Below are 26,476 nucleotides of genomic sequence, written 5' to 3' on the forward strand. Positions count from 1 at the left end.
AGATATATATATACATATATATAAACACTAACTGAGCAAATATAATGCCTTGGGTTCACTCCAGGTACTGATCACAGAAATTAGGGAAAGGCAGAATTAAGTCAGAGTGAGATTAGAGATCTTGGAGGAAAGATAGATTTTTTAAGAATTGGTACCAATGGAACCCCAGATTGTCTCAAGATGGGAGTTAGAGAATTTACTATATTACAAATGTGTAGTGGACTTTGTTGTTTTAGATTGGGTGTTAAACTGAAGGTCTTGATCATATGCTATCATTAAAGATCCCTTGGCAGATGTACTACTTGTAAGAGGAGGCGGGTTTGTCAAAAGCTTCTGGATAAATTCCAGCTGTATAATTACCTCCTATCCGACTTCCCTCTACAGTTCCAACTGGATAAGGTATTTTTCCCTTCTAGTCTAAAATGCAGATATAGGTTTTTTTCTGCACTGGTAAACAGCTGCTGCATTTTTCACCCCCAGTGGTATTTAGTATTGGCCTCAGATGGGCTTTCATCAATTCTGGGAATAGTCAACTGCGCTTTCCAAGTTTAATAAGGGACCTTTTTAAACATTTGCTAATATTTACATTACTAGAAGTCTTACTGAATTGGGGTACACAGCAAATACAGAATTTTTTAGTGGAAAGGGACCTCAGGGATCATCTAGTTTTGCATTCTTCCTTTGGAGAAGAAAACTGAATTTTAGGCCAATTGCGTGGATTTAGAGATGCTGAATTAACAGATGGCCCAAAGTTACACAAAAATATAATGTCAGATCCAAAGCCTTTACCCGAGGACTCTGACCATTCTGTTGTGTTCTGTATGCATTTCCTGGTTATAGAGATGAGAGGAGTAGGCCGTATAAGAATGAACCATATAAGAGTACTAGAAATTTTATCAATTTGAATAATAAGTTTAGGAATAGGACTTAGATCATGTATTATAAAATATTCATATACACCGTTTTGAAAGGTTTTGCTAACAGAGAATACTAAAACAGCTTCTGGACCCACAGAGAATTACTACATGTTGGAATAAAAATTTATGAAATGCCAAAAAAAAAAAAAAGAAGCAGGGCTATACACTTGGAGACCAGTGATACCTTATGAAAAGAATATGGATGAAAGGTAAAGTATCAGACTTTTGAAATACCATATAATGGCTTCAAATCTTGTTGTTCATGAAATTTCTACCATGTATTTGATTCAATAATTTGAATTAAGATGTATGCTTGTAACCATATATCAAGCATAAGTTAAAAATGAAATCAGCATAGCTATTTTTAAAATAAAAATTTAAGTGACACCAGCAAAATGGATCAGAATGGACTATTTCTTCTTTTAAATCATATCTCACCATCAACTCAAGGCTGTATTTTCCTACATTAAGGAAAAGAAAAAAAAGTTGCTGTAGAACTGATCCCAACTCATAGCAACCCTATAGGACAAAGTAGAATTAGAACTGCTCCAAAGGGTTTCCAAGGCTATAATATACATTCCAGGAGTGGCTCATTTAGCAGCAGAATGTCTAATGACTGGCTTCATTAGGGTCTCTTATTTTCTTACACAGAACTTCAGAACTGAATGGTTAACCACTGGTGCCACCAGAGCACTTCAATGTCTTATACAGAATTCCAGAAGTGGGCTATCCTGGTGATAGACAAAAGTATTTCTGATTCATTGTAGAATTTGTGTTTTTATAAAAAAAAAAAAAAAAAAAAAATTACCTTCAGAAAATCATGCAAATGTTTCAGAACACCTATCCTAACTTCATCGAGGTCTTTTAAAAATCCATTAAAAATTGGAACTAGATCTGCAGCAGTCAGTTGATCTCCAAGAATAACTGCAAGCTCGTGGATGGAGAATGCTAAAGTTCTTCGAACTTTCCACTAGAAAAATAAAATTAATTATATTAGTAATCTAAACACAAAGTGCTTTTTACCTTTAGCCTATATATGAAGGTTAGTCAATATGTGAATGCCAATAACCTCAAAAATTAAATTATAATAGTAGTAATATTAGACACTGAATTTTAAATGTCTATGATGTCTCAAAAACTGTGGCAGAAGAGTTTTTAAGTATAAAGCATACAGTATGTATTATCTCACTTTCATTTCTGAAGGAAAAAAAAATGTTAGGCAATCACTAACAGCACAGTTTTTGTGATTCTCTGAACAATGAAATGCCACATTTACAGATGTTCTACATATACCAAAGGTTAGCTGGAGCCATCCTCACTTTCCTGCTCCCCCTTCAGATCCTGTACAGTCTACCTTGCATTCAGCAACAATAACCAGCTTGTTTTTAAGGAATTGGCAATTTAAGAAACACAGGAATAAGAAAATCTTTTGCTTACAACCCTGGAAAAATACTCCTAAATGGAAACATTTTGTGTATATAAATACTTAAAAGTTAAAAACATTTTTGCTTTTCTATATTGCCTGCATTTAAATTTTCTTACGTTGACATTTAGCATAAATATCAATGAGAGAGTTTAGAGCAAAAATTTCATTTCCACTGAATTACCAGAACTCAATCTTGAAATACAATTTTATGTTAAGTTCAATACACAAGACATGAAAACAGAGACGGGGGGCATGAGGCAGAGGAGGCATGTGGTCCCACTGAGCGCCTTCCTAGTGATGCAAGTGGCCCCAGATATCCAGGAACCCCTCAGAGCTCTCTGAAATAAAGACTGGTAACTACTAATAAAGGATAAAGCACTCTAGAAATTGGCCCTTTATGGTTCTGTTTTCAAATCACTTAATAACTATGCCAATGTGAGATGAGGTACTTAAACTGGGCTCCAGCTACCTAAAACTTCTTAAGTCAGAGGAGGAACTTACACTATGTGTTCTCGTAAGATTACTTTTAACTCCTGGCTTGTTAAGCCAAGGCACTGATTCCTTTAAGTTTGCACCACTAAGAAGTTTAATGCAAAATCAATCATTCATGCCTCAGTACAAGTCATTTTAACCAGACTGCATTCTTAGTGACTATGAGATTAAAAGATGGGTGTTCTCAGGAAGGATGCAAATTTCTAGAAAATAGGAGATACTAAACTTAATAGTAGAAGAGGTTAAGTTACCTAACAAAATCTAGGAACAGAGCCAAATAAAAGCCACAGGTTATCAAGACCAAGTTACCTATATGGACATTTTATATATTATTTTCCTTTGGAGTGGATGGGAAGGTAGGTGAGTATGAGGTCAGGGAAGAGAATGAACACTTCCAAACTTCTTCCACCTGTCTGGAAATGCTCATTACACTCATGGCCCCAAACTAATAATTCTGTAAAAGGATTTTAAAAATCTTCTGTGATCAGAGAAAAACAAAATATAATATGCTCACATAAGTAGTTTTTACCAGCCTATTTGGCTCTTTTCCTAGGTTATGTTGACCTAAACCTCTTTTATTAAGGCTATCTTCTCATATTTTCTAAAAATATGCCTCTTCCCAAAAAATACCTATTCTTTTAGTGTGATTAATCTCACAGTTACTAAGAAGGTAGTAAAAGTCTAATAAAAATAAGCATCTATACTACTGTGTCTAGTAGAAAAATTCAACCCTGTACTTTAAAGAATTAAGTTACAAATAAACTTTGGACAATAACATATATAAGTTAGTGACACGCTGAATGTGACTGTAAATTCTAACACTTTATATAAATAAAAAGTCAAACTGAGGAGATCTAACTGAAAATACAGTGGTGGGGTAAAGTAAGGTCATTTTAACTCTTCCTTACATAATTTTCGTTAACATTAAGTCCACACTGAACAGAAGGAACTTTAATTCCAGTAAGTTTTGGAAGGCAAAAACGCACTTAGGTTTGTAATCATGGCAATGAAATGATATAAGATAGAATGAATGTAAAACTAATGTTCTCCCATGTAAACTATCACATAATTCACAATAAAACATTAAAAAACAAACAAAAACGCACTTAATAAAAAATTGTTCCATATTCACATACTTGCTAATTCTTTCATTGGTTTATTTACCTGCATGTCTGATGCTAGGGTCTCATAAGTTTCTCTCAGGCAGTGCCAATTCTGCCGGCCCAGGGTGAGGGCCACACCAGGAAGGCTATATGCACAGTGCTTAGCAATTTCAGTGTCAACCGTCTGTGCACGAGATGGATCAGTCATAGATAAATATTGATCTAGTAAAGCCTGAGGTACAACATCCTAATGGACAGATGATAATAATGCATTTTTAGCAAGTTAGCTATAAATTAGTTAAAAATATTTTAAATTTAACACAGAATCTCAAATACTAGAGAAAAAATTATCTCACATTGTACATATAGATATATACACACACACATATATACATATATATTTAATTGTGCATAGGGTCACTATGAGTCGGTACCGACTTGATGGCACCTGACACATATATATAAATGCAAAGATAAATTTAAACTAAATGACCTTTTGTAATCTTTTGAATGTTCAGCTATATAAACTTATTACCCATCTTTTAGAAATTGTTGTTAATAAGTGCTGTTGAGTAGGTTCCAACTCACAGCAACCCTGTGTAGGGTTTTGGAAGAGTGGCTAATGGGTCTGAATGCTGACCTTGCAGTTAGCAGTCCACTGCTTAACCTATAGCTCCATATCAGGGCAGGTCTAAATTATTTAAAAATAAATAAAAATTGTACTAAATAAATTTGAAGAATGATACAGATCTAAATGTACTGACTTGGAAATATATCTACAATGTAAAGTAGGGAAAATCATGTTTAAAAATACTATGAACACTGATTCTATTTACAATACATGATACAAATAAACAAAAGTAAAAAGCATATACCACTTCACCTAGAGAACTTAGATATATTCTCACAAGAAAACAAAAGGCATATATAAATATGATGCATGCAGTACTGTTTTTACTAGAAGCATTGAAACATCATAAGTAAGCAATTATTTAAATGGCAGTGTCTCCTTATAATGGAATACTACAAGAGAATCCTGGTGTGGCACTGTAGGATAAGCACTTGACCACAAGGTTAGTTTGAACTGCAAAGTTGTTAGTTCAAATTCACCAGTTGCTCCTTGGAAATCCTATACAGGGTGTCTATGAGTTAGAAGAAACTCGATGGCACTTAACAATAACAGCAATGCTGGTATGAACAGTGTGAATATCCTTCTATGCTAAAATGGAAGGAGCTCCAAGGTATCTTTAAAAAAACAAAACAATAAAGACAAATTATTACATGGTTATATTCAATGATTCTCTGTGCATATTTTTGCACTTTTAAATTTACTGAAATTGGAATTCAATTTACAATAGATGATACAAAGGCCTTATTTTCATATTTTAATCTTGGAAATAGAACTGTAATGCAACTTAGGTATAATACCTAGGTGTGATAGCATGATTCTGTTTGCCTTTAGACGACAAAAAAGTGTACATATATACACAAGGTTAATGTTCAACCATTTCAAGAGGTACCATATGAACAAGAGCCAATGATACTCAGGGAGGAAGTCCAAAGTGCATTGAAAGAATTGGCAAAGAACAAGGCACCAGGAATTGATGGAATAAAAAATGAAATCTTTCAAGAAAGTGAGGCGGCACAGAAAGCACTCACTCATCTCTGCCAAGAAATTTGGAAGACAACTATCTAGCGGACTGATTGGAAGAGATCCATATTTGTGCCTGTTCCAAAGAGAGATGACCCAACAGAATGCGGAAATCATCGGACAATCTCTTTGATATCTCAAGCAAGCAAAGTTTTGCTCAAGGTAATACAGAAATGACTACAATCATACATTGACAGAGAACTTCCAGAGGTTCAAGCTGGATTCAGAAGAGGCCATGGAACAAGAGATATCATTGCTGATGTCCGATGGATCTTGGCTGAAAGCAGAAAATATCAGAAGGATGTTTACCTATGCTTTATTGACTACGCAAAGGCTTTCGATTGTGTGGATCATGACAAGCTATGGACAACATTGAGAAGTTTGAGTATTCCAGAACACTTAATTGTACTTCTAAGAAATCTGTACCTGGACCAAGAAGCAGTTGTTCAAACAGAGCATGGGAACACTGAATGTTTTAAAATTGGGAAAGGTGTGCAACAGGGTTGTGTTATTTCACCATACTTGTTCAATATGTATGCTAAGCAAATAATACGAGAATCTGGGTTCTATGAAGAAAAAACGTGGTGTCAGGATTGGAGGAAGACTCATTAACAACCTGTGATATGCAGATGGTACAACCTTGCTTGCTAAAAGTGAAGAGGACTTGAAACATCTACTGATGGAAGATCAAAGAGCACAGCCTACGGTATGGATTGTATCTCAATGTCAAGAAAACAAAAGTGTTTACCACTGGAACAATAAACAACATTCTTATTAACGGAGAAAAGATTGAAGTTTTCAAGGACTTCATTCTTCTTGGATCAACTATCAACTTTCGCAGAAGTAGCAGTCAAGAGATCAGACAACGTATTGCATTGGGCAAATCTGCTGCACAGGAACTTTTTAAAGTATTGAAGAGCAGAGATGTCAGCTTGAGGACTAAGGTGCACCTGACCCAAGCCATGGTATTTTCAAATAGCCTCATATGGATGTGAAAGCTGGACAGTGAATAAGGAAGATCGTAGAAGAATTGATGTCTTTGAGTTGTGGTGTTGGAGGAGAATACTGAAAGTGCCATAGACTGCCAAAAGAACCAATAGATCTGTTTTGGAAGAAGTACAGCCAGAGTGCTCCTTGGAGGCCAAGATGGCTAAGCTTCGTCTCTCATACTTTGGACATATTGTCAGGAGGGAACAGTCGCTGGAGAAGGATGTCATGCTGGGTAAGGTGGAGGGTCAGAGAAAAAGAGGAAGACCCCTAACGAGATGGACTGGCCAGGTGGCATCACTGATGGACTCAAGTGTGGCAGCGGTAGTGAGGTTGGCCCAGAATCGGATATTGTTTCATTCTGCTGTGCACGAGGTCGCTATGAGTCAGTTCCGACTGGATGGCACCTGACAACAACAATATACACAAAAAACTTCTAAAAAATACAGAACTGCTTACTCTGAATGTAGAATGGAATCCTATGTGTGGGAACGATCTGACTGTGGAGTGACAAATCTTTCATATGGCCTTTTTTGCCATGTAACTATTTTTTTTTAGTTTTTATTGTGATTTATGTGATAGTTTACATGGGAAGAACATTAGCTTTACATTCATCCTATTGTATATTGTTTCCTTGACTGATTACAATCCCCTCCATGCATCATCAAACATCCAAAGGCTACACTCCATAAGCCTGCCCCTCTCCCTCCCTGGGTCTAGAGTGCCCAGAGGCTCCATCTGTCCATGTCATCATCTCTGCCTCCATCTCTGGCATCCTGTTTCTCTGGGTAGGGTCCCACACTCTGCTCTTCTCCCTTGATGGTCCCAGGGACGTCCGCTACTGGACTACAAAGTCAATCACTTCCTTACTTTTGCTAAAAAACGTCTACCTTTACATTTTCAAGCTTCACCATCAGTCCTGATAGCAATTATTTACTATTATACCATAAGAGTCTTATCCCTATCTCCTTTCATCAGCCCCATCCAGATAAATTGGATACCACTGAGTGGAGATTCTATATTCCCCCACGCCCTCTGGATCTAGGCTCCCTCTTGAAAGCTTGTAAGCCAGTCACTTCTTGTCTTTGGAGCTCCTCCATTTTGTGTAGCCAATGCCTAAGTTGCCCATCCTTGTCTACCCTGTGTACCAAGGGGGTGGGAATGATCCTCGCTGTAAAGATTTGTTCCCTCTTTTGAGCTACTGCATCCATAGATATAGGTCAAGGTCATAAAATTGTATCAGAGTACTCTTTTTTTCCCCTTCTTTCTTCTTCTAGTTGAGTTCTGATCATCCAGCCACTGAAGCCATGTCAAATGAGTATTGTCTGCAAGTGTGGGTGTTCTTGTGCACCTCCCCTCACTTCTTGTCAGCTGGGTGCTTCACTCTCCACTCTAGTCCTCTGTGGCTATGTCACTGTCTCTGGGCCCAGGTGTGCCCAGGTCTTGCCATATTGCTGGCCAACCAAGTATCAACCAGGGACCAGGGTTCTGGTCTTATAACTCTTACCAAATTGTTGGATGGGTCTATACAAAGGGGTGCTTGTGATCCACCCTAGGAGACTGGAAAACTTGCTAATTATGCAAATATGGTGCATGGGGCCGTGGGGATGGGACCATGCAAATAAGGTATGTTGTTGTTGTTTGGTGTCTTCAAGTCAGTTCTAACAGAGACCCTGTATAGCGTTTCAGAGGGGCAGCTGGTGGGTTTGAACTGCCAACCTTGTGGTTGGCAGTCCCTTGCTTATCCTACAGTGCCACACTAGGAGTATGGAACCTTAATGAGGGGATTGGTCAGTATTGCCAATCTAGTCTTAAAAAGAGCCATCTCATGAGCAGAACGAGGAGACCTCAATATGACCAAGAAGAAGAGTTGGGATTAGCGCACATCCTTTGCATCTGGGATATCTATGGCAAGAACATCCTAGACCCAGGAGGCAGAGAGGTGTAATTCTAGAGTCTGTGAGATACAGCACAAAGCAGCAGTAGACAAACAGTGAAAGCAGAGGCAACAGAACTATGAGATTGCATGATGTGACAAATCTGAGTGCCTTTGGGCAGGAGGCTTGTTGGAGGAGTAGGGTGCTTATTAGTGCAGCTAGAGCTGTGTAACACTTGCCTGAGTAGGCGAGCCCAAGAGGCCCAAGGAATCAAAAGTTTGAGGGTCAGGGAGAGGCCTGCCTGTGGATATGGCCAAGAAGCTATACTGACTGAAGAATGGTATTCTGAGTCTTTTCTTATCCTGAATTGTAATAATTCAGGATAAGAACTATAGGAAGCAACCTGTTATTTCCCAATTAAACCTCATAACAGTCTGTGAATTCTGTATGGAATTCTGTATGGACATTAGAATGAATTACTGAATTTCGGCAAAGAAATCAAGAGTACAGTGGTGTGAAAAATGGGGAAAGAGTTGGAGAGAAGACCTCCGTTGTTTCATAGGAATCAGTCTCTGAATGCTGATCTTGATTCTTCTTTTCACCTTGATTCTCCTTCAACTCTTGCTTACATTTTATTTTCTACACTATTTGAATTTCCTTATAGAAAAATGTAATACACTACCTTTAATTTAAAACTTGTTACAAAAAGAGAACAGAATTAAGTAAGAAATGGATTTTAAAAAGGGGAATTAAAAACACACACAAAAATATTTTTTTATCACTTACTTGTACTTTAGATTTCCTTTCCTCATCAGGGCTAAAACTACTATTGGTGCTCAGGTCTGAATCATTATGAATATAGTGAAGACTAGAGTCCATATTCTGTTAGAATAAAAAAAAAAAAAAAAAAAATAGCTGCTTCAAGATTTGTCCTGTCCGGAGTTTCCTTTATTTAAATATATTATGTTACTTCATAGGTTCACACCATGACCATCACCATCATGTTACTTACCTATAAAAAAAAAAAAAAAAAATAGCTGCTTCAAGATTTGTCCTGTCCGGAGTTTCCTTTATTTAAATATATTATGTTACTTCATAGGTTCACACCATGACCATCACCATCATGTTACTTACCTTTAACAAGACTGTCAACAGATGTAAACTCACATAAATTCTGCACATCTTTGTAAGTTTATAAACATGTCTAAAACTTCTTAAGAGCTTCTCTTGCCTTAAATCAAACTTGCTGACTAAGGTTGCTAAACATATTTACAAAAATGGATTCCAGCAAAAACAAACTTAAAGTTTAAAAGTAATTTTGAAAAGGTCCAAATACCTAAAATTAACTTATTTCTAAAAGAGTATGTATAAGAGTATTTAATTGTTTTATTGTTGTTGTTAAGTGCAGTCGAGTCTTTTCTGACTCATGTTGTTGTTATGTGCCGTGGAGTCGGTTCCAACTCACAGAGACCCTGTACAGGGTTTCCGAGGCTGTAAATCTTTATTGGAGCAGAAAGCCTCCTCTTTCTCCCATGGAACAGCTGGTAGTTTCAAACTGCTGACCTTGCGGTTCGCAGCCCGATTTATAACCACTACGCTACCAGAGCTCATAGTGACCCTATGAGTTTCCAAGGAGTGGAAGGTGGGTTTGAACCACTGACGTTAGCAGTCCAGTGCCACACCAGGAATAAAGGCCGTAATAAAGCAAAGCAAACAATCCACTACTGCTGGGTCAATTCCAACTCATGGCTACCCTACAGGACAGAGTTGAATTGCTCCATTAAGGTTTGTGAGGCTGTAAATCTTAATGGAAGCAGACTGCCTTATCGTGCTCCCTCAGAGCTGCTGGGTGGCCTTAAATCGCCAACCTTTCAATTAGTAGCCCAATGCTAAATCTACTGTGTTACTACAAATCCTTTTTCTTAGTCTGATTCTAATTTTGACTGTAGTATCTAATTCCACAAATATTTTTTCTAATAACCACAGACAAAAACCTAACCAAACCAAACCAAAAGCCTTCTAAAGTATAGCTATATCATAATATTGAACTCCCCAATGATAATAAACGGTCAGGGTTTCATTCTAAAGCACTAATGTTATACAAAATTCAGTTATCCAAATGTCATGAAACAGCAAAAACCAAATAAATACACTAAAGCTAGAAAAGCCCTCTTGCCACCCACAACATGTGGGCAGGAATTCTTTCTTGAACATAACATTCAATATATTTTCATTGTTGTTGTGTGCCATTGAGTCAGTTCCAACTCATAGCAACCCTACATAGGGTTTCTGAGAGCAGCTGGTGGGTTTCAAATGCCTTGCTGTTAGCAGACTAGTGCTTATCCTATAGCACCATACCAGAGCCCATGCTCATTTGACTCTGGTGATTGGTGTGTTCCTTCTCCCATTTATGTAAATAAGGGATAAGAACATTGATATCAAATGATGCTGGAAACCGGAGGAGGATCATAAAGTACAGCCATAAGTACATATCAAAGATGATGCTAGCAACAGTACCCACCCTCACTCTCCAGAGTCCAGATAATGCCACTGGCCCTCCGCAACATGGCCTCAAGTCCCGATCTTCTGCTCAGAATACTGTGTTGCTTGCTGCAGTGAAATGGTCCGATCAGAAACAAAGCACCTCTCCAAAAAGAAAAGGGAAGAGTTAATAATTCTTGATAAAGGGCTTTGTTTCCAGTAAGACTATTTCACTGCAGTGAGCTACATTAACATTGAGGTTACTAAAATGGTCATGTTAATAAGCAGGATTGGGATTTACCTTTCCAAGGATTTCACAGGTCATGAAGACAGGATGTGGTGACAATTACTTTTACTTTATGCAAAAGGGAGAGCAGAAAAATCAGCAACTCACAGAATAGTACTAACTAGGAAGTGATTAGCTACAACTATAGCCCCAAAGCATTCTTCTGATTCACATTGCTCTCACTTGATTAACATTTTACTCAGTTTGTTACCTCGACAGCATCGCTGATTAAGGGCACAGAATCATCTTGCTTTATTTTAACATTTGGTAGCTCTTTTACACCCAGTTCATCTTGAAGATCATTTATTTTCTCTATACTGATGGTCTCTTCGTGAGCATCCAGACAAGAGGCGTGTAGTGCTGCAGACAACACTTCCACTTGTGCTAGGTAAATAAAAAAAAAAAAAAAAGAGAGAGAGAGAGAAAGATATACGTTCAGCTACAAAACTGTAATACTTTAATGTTTTTCCTCCATTTGCATTCCACATTGTCACTGACATGTATATTTTGACACTGCAATCAGAAGCTGAAAACAATTTTCTACTATGGAAAATCATTAATTCTTCAGGAGAAAAACAAAACTAATATACTTTCATAAGATTAATAATGTTTATTTTGTGTTAGTATAAAGAGTATAATGCTATCTAGTTTCTGGTGGCATCACCAGTTTATGAAAAGAATGGCATTTCAATACAAGTTAGCTATGTTTTGGTAGTATATGAATCAAATTAACAAGACTTACTTACTAAGCTATTTTAGAAGAAGAGCAGTTCATACAAATCCTGCTGACATAAAATAATGGCAATTACAAAGATTTTTGTTGCAAGTATATTTAAACATCTCAGATCTTCTTCTCTATTTTTTTTGAAAATTGTAACTGGTTCCCAAAAAGGAAACTGAATTAGCCCTGTCTTGCCCAGAACAAAACAAAAATGACAACTTATCAAGATGCAGTTCTTATATCTGGCAATCAACATTGCCTACACGTTTTGAGTTTTTGGTAAAGGTGATTCCAAAGTTAAGATAAAACTTTCTTCCTGACCCCAAATAAAAGAAATTTAGCAAAAAAAATTGCCAAGATACTCATAATGTAATAATCTTAGATTTCAAATTAATTTAGTACAAAGCTTAGTAAAAAAGAAAAAGCCAAACAGGATAATGACTTTATTAATATAATCTATTACCATGCTGCATCATTTAAAAATGCCTGCTGTCTAAGCACATTAAGTTTGTTTACATTTTCTGCAAAGAAGTAAAAGAAACATACAGGACAAGATTCCACTAAGCTTAAGAAAAGCGCTTGTGAAGTAAATCTCATTCTTTTTGAGAATTTCACTTGTGATTTGTACTAATCCTTTTAATCCCTTTTTGCTCCCTCTTTGGGGACCTTTAAGTTTCTAAAACCAAGGCACAGGAAGCACTCAAAGGAGACTGAGGTCTTTATAAAGGTCAGAATGTTTTGTTTTCAACATTTTCAAAATAATGTGCAAATGTGCTAGCCTTATTTACCTATTGTGTTGTTGTTAAGTGTCATTGAGTCAGTTCCAACTCATAGCAACCCTGTATTGGGTTTTCAAGGAGTGGTTGATGGGTTAGAACCAGCAACCTTATGGTTTTGTCAGTTCAGTGCTTTTCTTACAGCACCACACCAGGAGTCCCACATCAAATATTGGCTGGGTGTATGTGAAACCTAGTACTTTCCAATCTTCTTCCCTGGGAAATAATGAACAGATCAGTGTATTTCTTGAGGGTGATGCCTTATACAGTCATTTAAATCTAGGTGATTGTTGTACTCTCCTTTACTTGTGTCCATGCTAATAATGCCCATCTTTAAATGAGTGACACTATAAGCCCACCTTATTCAGAAAATTGATGTAAAGATAATAAAGAAGAGTCTAGTGCCAATTCATGAGGAAACCTGATGCTTAAAACTCTCCAGCCAAAAAGAATAGGGTATATTTTGTTTCTTGGTTAATGCAGAAAGTTTAGCATTCTAGAGAATACCACACCATGAGTAATATAAGAAATCAGAACACAGGTTTAGTCTGAAGAAAAATTTGCAACTCATTTACAATGTGGGTGGGAACCCAACTGATAAAAAGGAAAATGCTGCTGCTGCTATGTGCTATCGAGTCAGTTCTGTCCCACAGCAACTCTATATAGGATTTCCAAGGAGCAGCTGGTGAGCTTGAACCGCCAACCTTGCAGTTCAAACTGACCTTTGCGGTCCAGAGCATTAACCTATAGTGCTCCTTGGAGGGCAGAATGGCCAAACTTCATCTTTCATATTTCGGACATATTATCAGGAGGGACCAATTGCTGGAGAAGGATATCATGTTTGGTAAGATGGAGGGTCAGAGAAAAATAAGACGACCCCCAGCGAGATGGATTGGCAATATGACATCATCAATGGCCTCACGTGTGGCAACAACAAGGTTGGCCCAGGACTTGGCAGTGCTTTGTTCTGTTGTGCATAGGGTCGCTATGAGTCATCACTGACTCAATGGCACCTAACAACAACATATGTATGTATGAATATGTAAATGTATATAAATGACGTTTTGTGTCAGTATATGCCTTTCTGTCTCAGAAAATGGCTGATACAGCTTGGTTTAAAATTGTACTGTTAATTTATAGACTACAGTTGAGAGGTCTCCATATAAATACTGTGTTGTGATTTGATTCATTCTGTTTCAAATTCAGTTCTTTTACCTGTTACAGTTTAATTTGAATTTGTCATTTTTCTTCTGTCCATATGATGATTTTTCATATCTACTGCTTTGTTCTTTAATTTAGCAATACTTACTAAGTATCAGTAATTTTTCTAGGTACTGCTATACTACTACACAGCAATAAGGAGCTCTGGTACCATAGTGGTTACGAATCGGGCTGCTACCCTCAAAATTGGCAGTTCAAAACTACCAGCCGTTCCACGGGAGAAAGATGAAGCTTTCAGCTCCCGTAAAGATTTACAGCCTCGGAAACCCTGTGCAGGGCCACTATGAGTCAGAACCGACTCCACGGTACTTAACAACAACTATACAGCAATAGCAAATCAGATTTAAAAAAAAAACCAAAAAACCCAGCCTCAAGGATAAGCTACAAATGCCCTTGGCATTAAGTTCTACAGTAGGACAGAGGGCAGAAAAGGATTGTCAGGATTTGCTGCTTAGGCTACATAATTCTGTATTTTATTCAAATCTGATAGCAAAATTCTGTATTTTATTCAAATCTGATAGCATAATGAATCTCTATTAATTCACCTTGCCATGCCTTAATTTTCCATAGTGTTAAAGGGTGTTTTGAATTTTTAAAGGGAGTGTTTTTCATTTCTAATCCTGGCATGGTGGTGCAATAATTTTCTTTAAAATGCCATAAATTGTCTACCTTGTTCAAAGGCCGAACTTGATCCAGATTGAAACTAAGTTGTACAGGCAGTAACTGAAGTTATATTGCATGTGTAACTTTTTCTTGGTAGTTGGACAAGGATGTGGGGGTGACCGCTACAACTAGAGTTAGCACATTATCCTCCTAGAACACAACCATCAGGAGCACTCTGGCTGCACTTCTTCCAACACAGATCTGTTGGTTCTTATGGTAGCCCATGGCACTTTCAATATTCTCCTCCAAAACCATAACTCAAAAGTATCAATTCTTCTAAGGTCTTCCTTATTCACTGTCCAGCTTCTGCATGCATGTGAGGTTATTGAAAATACCATGGCTTGGGTCAGGAGCACCTTAGTTCTCAAGCTGACATCTTTGCCTAATACAATACGTCGTTTGATTTCTTGACTGCTCCTTCCATGAGTGTTGATAGTTGATCCAATAAGAATGAAGTCCTTGACATCTTCAATCTTTTCTTCATTGACAAGAATGTTTATTGGTCCAGTGGTGAGAATTTTTACCAAAGGCTGTGGTCTTTGATCTTCATCAGTTAGTATTTTAAGTCTTCTTCCCTTTCAGCAAGCAAGGTTGTATCATCTGTATATGGCAGGTTGTTAATGAGTCTTCCTCCAATCCTGATGACATGTTGTTCTTCTCTTTCCATATAACCCAGCTACTTGGATTATTTGCTCAGCATACAAGTTGAATAAGTATGGTGAAAGAATACAACCTTGTCACACACCTTTCTTAATTTTCAATCATTCAGTGTTCCCATGTTCTGCTGGAACAACTGCCTTTTGGATCATGTACAATTAAGTGTTTAGGAATACTCATACTTCACAATGTTGTCCATAGCTTGTCATGATTCACACAAGCGAAAGCCTCTGCGTAGTCAATAAAGCACAGGTAAAGATCTTTCTGGTATTCTCTGCTTTCAGCCAAGATCCATCGGACATCAGCGATGATTCCCCTCATTCCACATCCTTTTCTGAATTTGGCTTGAACCACTGGAAGTTCTCTATCAATGTATGCATGCAGCCATTTCTGTATTACCTTTAGTAAAACTTTATTCACATGGGATATCAAAGAGATTTTCTGATGATTTCCACATTCCATTGGGTCGCCTCTCTTTGGAATGGGCACAAATACGGATCTCTTCCAATCAGTCCGCCAGATAGCTGTCTTGCAAATTTCTTGGTAGAGATGAGTGAGTGCCTCCTGTGCTGCCTCACTTTCTTGAAAGATTTCAATTTTTATTCCATCAATTCCCAGTGCCCTGTTCTTTGTGCATTCCTTCAATGCACCTTGGACTTCTTCCTTCAGTATCATTGGCTCTTGATCATATGCTACCTCTTGAAATGGTTGAACATCAACCATTTCCTTTGGGTACAGTGACTCTGTGTATTCCTTTTGATGCTTCCTGCATCATTCATTAATTTGCCCAGAGAATCCTTCATAAACGAAAGTACAGACTTGAATTTTTTCTTCAGTTCCCCAGCTTGAGAAATGCTTAGCATGTTCTTCTTTTTGGTTTTCTTACTCCAGATCTTTGTACATTTTGTTGTAATATTTGACTTTGTCTTTTTGAGCTGACCTTTGAAATTTTCTGTTCAGCTCCTGTTCCTCCTCATTTCTTCATTTGCTTTAGCATCTCTACCCTGGTGAGCAAGTTTCAGTGTCTCTTCTGACATCTATTTTTATCTTTTCTTTCTTTTTGTCTTCTTAATGACTTTTTGCTTTCTTCATGTATGATGTTCTTCATGTCATCCCACAACTCTTCTTCTGGTCTTCGGTCTTTAATGTCTAATGTATCAAATCTGTTCTTCAGATGATCTCTAAATTCAGGAAGGATATATTCAAAGTCATATTTTGACTCTCATGGACTGGTTTTTAATTTTCTTCAGCTTCTGTTTGAATTTGCTTATGAACAATTGATGGTCTGTTTGTTCCACAGTCTGCCCTTGGCCTTGTTTTGACTGATGATATGGAAGTTTTCCATCATCTCTTTCCACAGATGTAGTCAATTTGATTTCTGTGTATTCCATATGGTGAGGTCCATGGGTATAGTCGTCTCTTGTGTTGTCTAAAGAAGGTATTTGAAATGAACAGATCATTGGGTTTGCAGAATTCTATCATGCGATCTCCAGCATCATTTCTATCACCAAGGCCATATTTTCCAACTACTGATCCTTCCTCTTTGTTCCCAATCTTTGCATTCCAAGTAATGATCAATACATCTTGATTGCATGTTTGATCAATTTCAGATTGAAGAAGCTGGTAAAATTATTCTATTTCATCCTCACTGGCTTTAGTGGTTGGTTCGTAAACTTGAATAATAGTTGTTTTAACTGATCTTCCCTATAGGTGCATGGATATTACCCTATCACAGACAGCGTTGTACCTCATGACTGATCTGGATATGTTCTTTTTGACAATGAATGCAACACCATTCCTCTTCAATTTGTCATTCCCGGCATAGTAAAACATATGGTTGTCAGATACAAAATGGCCAATACAAGTCCATTTTAGCTCACTAATGTCTAAGATATTGATTTTTATGTGATCCATTGTATTTTTTGACAATTTCTAATTTTCCTAGATTCATACTTCGTACATTCCATGTTCTAATTATTAATGGATGTTTACAGCTGTTTCTCTATTTTGAGTTGTACCCCATCAGCAAATGAAGGTCCCAAGGGCTTTACTTCCACAGGCTTTACTCCATTTGCATCATCACAATCAACTCTACTTTGAAGAGGCAGTTCTTCCCCACTCGCATTTTGAGGGCCTTCCAACATGTCGGGCTCATTTTCCAGCACTATATCTGACAGTGTTTCTCTGCTATTCATAAGGTTTTCTGTAACTAAATATTCGGAAGTAGTTCATCACTCCTTCTTTCTAGTCTGTTCTTCATTTGGAAGCTCATCTGGAACCTGTCCACCACGGGTGATGCTGCTGGAATTTAAAATACTGGTGGCATAGCTTTCAGAATCACAACAACTCACAAGCCATCACAGTATGACAAACTGACAGACGAGTGGTGGCGATTATACATTATATCTATATATATATATGTGTGTGTGCATGTTGCTGTTATGTGCTACAGAATTAGTTCCAACTCACAGCTACCCTGTATAGGGTTTCCTAGGCTGTACATCTTCATGGGAACTGAAATCATCATCTCTCTCCCCTGGAATCACTGTTGGGCTTGAACTATTGACCATGTGGCTGGGCCAGTGTTTATTGTATGTAGCCCATCACACTATATATATATATAGTATTGTTACTAAAGTGCTATTGAGTCGGTTCTGGCTCATAGCGACCTTGTATAGGTTGTCTAGGAGCAGTTAGTGGATTTGAACTGCTGACCTTGGGGATCAAATTGACTTTGTGGTCTAGTGCATTATCCTGTGGCAATAAACCAGGACTCCTATGTATATATAAAACTTTTAAGAAAACTAGGCAGTTCATTTGCTCTAAAGACTTCAAGCAACACATTTAAGGTTTTAATAAATACTGACGGTTCCCATGGTTGCAAGCAGTTTGTGACTGGCTGCAAACTGAAAGGTTGATGGTTTGCCCACATGTAGTAACACTGTGGAAGAAGGCCAGGAAATCTGATTCTATAGAGATTACAATTTAAAAAAACTCTAAGAAACACTTCTACTCTGTAAAACATAGAGTTGGCATGAGTCAGAAGGGATTCACCAGCAATGATGTCTTAGAAAACCAGCAGGTACTGTAACAAAATGAAAGCTCCCAGAATTGGTTCAAAGTCTAGCTGACAATTCCTGCCACTCCCCACAGAAATGGAATCGCAGGAAAAGAAAATTAATTGGTTATTATAGTATGAACAGTTGAATAAAATTTAAGTTAAATAAATAAAGAAAACTTATTTGAACAAAATGCTGAAAACTGAAAAGAAAACTTGACTATTTCTAATTGTGAACACTACTACTCATCTCTCAGTTTGTTGAACTGTGATGGCTCATGTGTTGCTGTGATTCTGGAAGCTATGCCATGGGTATAGTTTCAGCTGAGCCACTAGACGAAAACAGACTAGGAAGAGAGAGTGACTCCTTTGAATATTTAGTCACCAAAAGCCTTATGAGTAGCAGTGGAACACTGTGTCAGCCCCAGAACACGGAATAGTGAAACATAATGAAGAGCACCAGAATATTGTCAGATACATTGCCGGAAAAAAAGCCCCTGGTTGGAAGGCACTGAAAATGTGACTGGGTAGAGCTGCCTCCTCAAAGTAAGAGGTGACAGTGATGACGTGAATGAAGTAAAGCCCTCGGAACCTTCATTTGCTGATGAGGCATAACCCAAAAAAACAAACAAACAAACAAACAGCTGTAGACATCCATTAATGATAGGAACATGGAATGTACAAAGTATAAAACTAAGAAAATTGGAAATTGTCAAACATGAAATGGAACACTGAGGCATTAGTAAGCTGAAAAGGACTGGTATTGGCAATTTTGGATCTGACAATCCCATGGTTTACTATGTTGGGAATGATAAATTGAAGAGGTTGCATTCATCATCACAAAGAGTATATAAAGATCTATCTTGAAATACAACACTGTCTATGCTAGAATAACATCAATATGCCTAAAAGGCAGACCAGTTAATACCATTATTATTCAAATTTATCTACCAACCCCTAAAGTCAGTGATGATGAAATTGAAGAATTCTACCATCTTCTTCAGTCTGAAATTGATAAACATGCCATCAGGATGTGCTGATAATTACTGGAGATTGGAATGCAAAGGCTGGAAACAAAGAAGAAGATTTAGCAGTGTGAAAATACGGCATTGGTGATAGAAACGATGCTGGAGAACGCATGATTAAATTTTGCAAGACCATTACAAATATATTTTTAAAATAACATAAAAGACAACAATACATAAGAAAACCACTAGACAGAATCAAACCGGAAATCAAATTGACTACATCTGTGGAAAGAGATGGTGGAAAAAGATACGTATTATCAGCCTAAAGAAGGCCAGATGTAGACAGTGAAACAGACCATTCATTGCTCATCTGCAAGTTCAGACTGAAGCTGAAGAAAATTAAAACAAGTACACGAATGCTAAATTACGACCTTGAACATATCCCACGAGAATTTAGAGATCATCTGAAGAGCAGAGATAATGCATTAGGCACTAAAGACCAACAACCAGAGGAGTTGCGGGATGACATTAAGAATATCATACAGAAAGAAAGCAAAAGGTCATTAAGAAAACAAGACAGGAAAAGACCAAAATGAATGTCAGAAGAGACTCTGAAACTCGATCTCCAGCATAGAGATGCTAACGCAAGTGGAATAAATGATGTAAAAGAGCTGAATAGAAAATTTCAAAGAGCAGCTCGAGAAGACAAGGTCTCAAATATTATAGCAAAATGTACAAAGACCTGGAGTTGGAAAACCAGAAGAGAAGAACATGCTCAACATTTCTCAAGCGGAGGGAACTGAAGAAACAAATTCAAGATTTGATTTGCAATACTGAAGGCTTCTATTGGAGTTCTGATATGGTGCTGTGGACAGTAAAGTCGGTTTGAACTGCATGGTTGGTAGGTCAAGCTCACCAGCTGCTCCTTGAGAATCCTATTCAGAGATGCTGTGGCTCGCAACCGAATCGATGGCACTTAACAGCAGCAACAACAATGGACAAAATGGAGTCCTGGTGTTATGCTGTGGGACAATGCACTAGACCACAAGGTTGATTTAACCCAGGAAGCTGGCAGTTCAAACTCACCAGTTTACCCCTTGGAGTCCCTATACAGGGTACCTATGAGTCAGAACTCACTCAATGGCACTTAATAGTCAATGATTTCACTGAAGGCATTGACAAAGAAAAAGGCACTGGGATCTGATGGAATTGAAACCTTTCAACAAATGGATGCATCACTGGAGGCACTCACTTGCCTATGCCAAGAAATTTGGAAGACAGCTAGCTACCTGGCCAGCTGACTAGAATAGATCAATTATTTGTGCCCATTCCCAAAAGAGGTGATCCAATGGAATGAGGAAATCATCAGACAATATCATTAATATTGTAAGCAGTTAATATTATATTAAAGATAATACAAAGACAGCTGTAAGCATACACTGACAGAGAACTTCCAGTGGTTCGAGCTGAATTTACAAGAGGGCATGGAAGGAGAGATATTGCTGACGTAAGATGGATCTTGGCTGAAAGCAGAGAATACCAGAAAAATGTTTACCTGTGTTTTCTTGACTAATGCAAAGGCTTGCAATTGTGTGGATATTAACAAGCTATGGACATTTCAGAGAATAAGTATTCTGGAACACTTAACTGTGCTCATGAGGAACCTGAACATAGACCAAGAGGCAGTTGTTTGAACCGAACAAGGGAACACTGAATGGTTTAAAATTAGGAAGGGTGTGTACCAGGGTTGTATTCTTTTACCATACATATATATTCATTCTGTATGCCAGGTAAATAATCCAAGAAGCTGGATTATATAAAGAACGTGGCGCCAGACTTTGAGGAAGACTCATTAACAACCTGTGATATGCAGATGATGCAACCTTGCTTGCTGAAAACGAAGAAGATTTAAAACAGTTACTGATGAAGATCAAAGACCACACCACCTTCAGTATGGGTTGAATCTCAATGTAAAGAAAACAAAAATACTCACATCTGGACCAATAAATAACATCAAGATAAATGGAGAAAGAACTGAAGCTGTCAAAGACTTCACTTCTCCATTCAAACACCAACACTCATGGAAAGCAACAGTCAAGAAATCAAATGAGATAATTATGGGCTTGATAGCGGCTAGAGAGGAGGTGCAATGAAGTTCGCCATCAGCAATAACACAGAATACCAGGCAAAGCAGATCCAGGGCAGAGCTCCAAAACTCGGAACCACAGAGATAGGAATATTTTTAAAGTTTGAAGGCTTATAGCTTATGGAATTTGGAGCTGAAGTAAAAAATCATGTACTTTTGAATCTGCCAGGCCGGACTTGGAGGCCTGGAGCCAACACCGTGGGTGAGACCAAATGTTAAGACTAAACAGGGGAAGCAGAAACACCATGAAAAAACGCCACGGGAACCTTGGGGCAAAGGTGGGTAATATACTTTGTCAGTTTTGCTTTACTCTAATTTTATTTTATTTTTTGGTATCTGGTCATAGGCATACCCACTGCTGGCCCAACTCCATTCTGGTGACTAAAGGGAGAGCCTGAGTGTGTGGCCACCCCCTACCCTCACCACTGGTGGGTTCTTCTGCCATGCATGTGCACAGATACTCAGCCCAAGAGCAAACCCTGTACTTTTCTGAAAAGGGCTGTAGGGAGGGAAAGAGAGTTTAAAAACAAAACAGGCCAAAAATTAAATTAAACCTGAGGTATAGCATAACAACCAACACTGGCATCTTGAAATCTCTCAGGAAGTTTTGAAAGCAACACGCTGAAGAGAGGACATTAAAGTCATACTCATATTAGATTACAGATATTTTTTTTTTCTTTCTTCTTCTACTTTTCTTCTCTCCCTCCTCTCCCTTTTCTGTGATTAGAGACTGCAGTATTCAGTACAGATTTTGGTGTTGCTGTTTTTCATTCTACTTCTTTTTTCCTTTCTCCATTTTTTTTCCACTGGTGTTGTTTTGCTGTTATATGTGCCCCCTCTGCTATTGGAGGACTCTTTATCTCCCTATAGTACACAAGAAGAGTCAGTAACTGCTGCCATATAGCCAAGCGACCATCACACTAGCTACCATCACACTCTATAAAACACCAAAACCCAGGCAAGAACCAATACCAACTGTCATATACCAGGGAAACAGACAACACCTGTGAAAGTTACTCTGAGTTAAGCAATAAGAAGAGTGAAAAGGGAAGCCCATATCCTGATCACATCTTCCTGGAAGCAATTGGAAAGCATAAAAATTATCAAAACACATACTCAGGGGGCTTGATGGTGGTTAGGGTGGAGATGCAGTGAAGTTCACCGTCAGCAATACCACAGAATACCAGGCAAAGCAGATCTAGGACAGAGCTCGAAAACTCAGAACCACAGAGATAGGAATACTTTGAAGGCTTGAAGGCCTACAGATTGTGGAACTTGAAACTAAAGTAAAATATCGCATACATTTGAATCTGCCGAGCTGGGCACGGAGGCCCAGAGTCGACATATTGGGTGAAACCAAACAACAAGACAAACAGGGGAGCAGAAACACCATGGAAAAATGCCGCGGGAACCTTGGAGCAAAGGTGGACTTTGTCAGTTTTGCTTTGTTCTGATTATCTTATTTTTTTTTTTGGTGTCTGGTCATTAGCGTGCCCACTGTTTGCCCACGTCCATTCTGGTGACTAGAGGGGTTGCCTGAGCGAGTGAACACACTCCATCCTCACCATTGGTGGGTTCTTCTGCCACACATGCACATAGACACTGAGCCCAAGAGTAGGCCCTGAAGGCTTTTTGCTTGTCTGTCTTTTGTTTTGTTTTTAAACGTGAAAGGGCAGGACAGGGCTGTAGAGAAGGAAAGAGAATTTAAAAACAAAACAGGCCGAAAATTAAATTAAAGCCTGAGGTACAGCATAACAACCAACACTTGCATCCTGAAATCTCTCAGGAAGCTTTGAAGAGAGGACCTTAAAGTTATACTCATATTAAGCTACATATTTGTTTTTTTCTTCTCTCCCTCCTCTTCCTCTCCTTTTTCTGTGATTATAGACTGCAGTATTCAGTCCAGTTTTTGTTGTTGCTGCTTTTTGTTTTAGTTAATTTTTTTCTCTTGTATTTTTTTTGCTGGTGCTGTTTTGCTATTATATGCTTCCATTCGACCTTTGGAAGACTCTTTGTCTCCATAAATTACATAAGAAGAGTCAGCAACTGCTGTGATATAGACAAGCTAAAATCACACTCTATAAAACACCAAAAAAAGGCAAGAATTAATACCAATTACCATATACCAGGAAAACAGACAACACCTGTGAAAGTTACTCTGAGTTAAGCAATAATAAGAGGGAAAAAGGAAGCCCACAGCCTGATCACATCTCCCTGGAAGCAAGCAGAAAGCACAAAAAATACCAAAACACATACACAAGTAAGTATTAAGGCCACAGATAAATACTAATCATGTCCAAGAAGCAAAAGAAGATGACCATATCAGCACATGACCAGAAACAAGATAAAATGTCTGAGACAAATGACCTAGAGGTAGACCTGGAATCCTTTCTGGACAGAGGGCAGCCCTTGGAAATGCCTGAAAAGGAATTCAGAAAAATGATGATAAAATGTTTTAAAACACTTTACAATGGAGTTGAGAAAAACGAGGAAGAAGTCAGGAAAGCACTTCAAAGAACAATCAAATAAGATAGATACAGCATTGGAAACAATTCAAAACCTACAGAAAGAGGTCCAAACGATCAATAATAGAATATCGGAACTAGACAAAACTCTGAAAGGGAAAAGGAGTAATAACAAGTGAGATGGAAGGCAGAACCAGTGAACTAGAAGACAAATCTCTCAATACCACTAAGATAGAAGAAGAAACACAAAAATGGATAAAGACATCAAAACACATACTCAATTAAGTATTAAGGCCACAGATAAACATTAAACATGTCCAAGAAGCAAAACCAGATGACAATATCAGCACATGTCCAGAAACAAGATAAAATGTCTGAGACAAATGACCTAGAAGTAGACCTGGACTCCATTCTGGAAGGAGGACAGGTCTTGGAAATGCCTGAGAAATGATTAAGAAAAATGATTATAAAATGTTTCAAAACACTTTACAATAGAGTTGAGAAAAATAAGGAAGAATTCAGGAAAGTGCTACAGAACAATCAAATAAGAAAGATACAGCATTGGAAACAATTCAAAAGAGGTCCAAACGTTCAATAACAAAATATCAGAAATAGGGCAGAGGAGTAGAATAGATGAGATGGAAGGCAGAACCAGTGAGCTGGAAGACAAATCTCTGAATACCACTAAGATAGAAAAACAAACACAAAAAAGGATAAAAAATTCTGAAGAAGGTCTAAGATTCATGTTGGACAACATGAAGAAGAATAACTTAAGAATTATCACCATTCCAGAATGAGAAGAATCACACAAGTCCACAAAGGAAATAGTGAAGAACTGCTGGAAGAAAACTTCTCTAACATCCTGAAAAGTGAAATGATAAACATTCAAGAAGCTCAGCGAACCCCAGGAAGGATAGACCCCAAAAGAAAATCACCACGACTTATCATAGTCAAGCTCTCCAAAATCAACGATAAGGAGACACTTCTGAAAGCAGCCAGGGAAAATAGAAGTGTCACATACAAAGGCAAGCAAGTCAGATTAAGCTCAGATCTCTCAGCAGAAACCATATAAGCAAGAAGGCAATGGGGAAACATATATAAAATCCTGAAAGACAAAAATTGCCAACCAAGAATCCTTTATCCAGAAAAGCTATCAATCAAATATGAATGATGGTGTAATCAAAACATTCCAGGATAAACAGAAGCTAAGGGATTTTGCCAAAGCCAACCCTGCACTACAAAATATCATAAAGGGAGTTCTATGGACTAAGAATCAACAAGAACAGACAACAACCCCAGAGATTGACATATGTGACAGCACCTCTCTGAATTACGAAGGAAGAGTTGAGAACAGAACAAAACTATAAGAACAAACTCAGAGAATCTGAGAGATCCATCTATGATCAAAACAAGTACAATGTAAAAGAAGGTAAACATGTAGAAACAGAGCTCCAGATGGTGAGAAGGTCAGATCGATTACAGGATAAAATAGACTGTACTAACTGGAGAGAAAAGTTAATGGACTACAAGGCAACCTCAAAGAAAATTAACACTTCACAACATACCAAGAGAACAAAAATCCACGAATATGGAAATATTAAAACTATGAGGAAACTCACAAGAAAGAACACAAAAATCATGAACTCAACAAAGACACACAGAACAAAGAAGCAGCAACATCACACACATACACACAAAAAAACCCCATAATGGCAGCAGTTTATCAATACCTATCGATAATTACACTGAATGTAAATGGATTAAATGCACCTGTTAAGAGACGGTGGGTGGAAGAATGGATAAGAAAACAAGATCCTACAATATGCTATGTGCACAAGACACATGTCATACACAGAGACAAAAACAAATTAAAAGTTAAAGTACGGAAAAAAATATACCAGGCTAATTGCAATAAAAAGTGAATAGGAGTGGCAGTACTAATCTCTGATAAAATAAACTTTGAGGCATAAAACAGTGTAATAGATAAAGATGGACATTATCTCATGATTAAAGGGACAAGTGAACAAAATGAAACAACCATAATAAATATCTATGCTCCCGATGAAAGAGCTCCAAAATATATAAAACAAACTCTAATAGATTTGAAGAAAGAAACTGATGCAGCTACAATAATAGTGGGTGATTTTAATACACCGCTTTCAAAAATGGATAGAACAAACAGAAAGAAACTTGACAAAGACACAGAAGAACTAAACAACACAATCAGCCAACTGGACCTCATAGATGTGTACAGAGCATTCAACAAAACAACTGCACAATACACATTCTTTTCCAGTGCCCATGGAACATTCTCTAGAATAGACCATGTTTTAGGTCACAAAACAAATCTCCATAAATTTACAAATGTCAAAATACTATAAAGCATCTTCTCAGACCACAATGCTATCAAATTAGAAATCAACAATAGGAAGACCAAGGAAATGAAGTCAAATACATGGAAACTGAATAACACCCTGATGAAAAGCTACAGGGAAGTAGAAGAAATCAAACGGGAAGTAGAAGAAATCAAACGTGAATTCACAAAGGTCCTAGAAATAAATGAGAACAAAAACACAACATA

The 26,476-nt window shown here is 37.7% G+C and overlaps 1 protein-coding gene across 1 annotated transcript in view; it reads right to left on the reverse strand.

Moving 5' to 3' along the window:
* PPP4R1 (protein phosphatase 4, regulatory subunit 1) overlaps positions 1–26,476 on the reverse strand; it is a 134,359-nt gene that overhangs the window by 50,429 nt on the left and 57,454 nt on the right. Inside the window, exons 7-10 of the mRNA XM_006876233.1 lie at positions 11,432–11,604; positions 9,240–9,335; positions 4,000–4,185; positions 1,726–1,887 (exon numbers count right to left, since the gene is read on the reverse strand). Coding sequence (XP_006876295.1) covers positions 1,726–1,887; positions 4,000–4,185; positions 9,240–9,335; positions 11,432–11,604 — 617 coding nt within the window. The remainder of the gene's footprint in view (positions 1–1,725; positions 1,888–3,999; positions 4,186–9,239; positions 9,336–11,431; positions 11,605–26,476) is intronic.

This window comes from Chrysochloris asiatica, unplaced genomic scaffold (genome assembly GCF_000296735.1).
Source record: "Chrysochloris asiatica unplaced genomic scaffold, ChrAsi1.0 scaffold00368, whole genome shotgun sequence".
Taxonomy (NCBI): Eukaryota; Metazoa; Chordata; class Mammalia; order Afrosoricida; family Chrysochloridae; genus Chrysochloris; species Chrysochloris asiatica.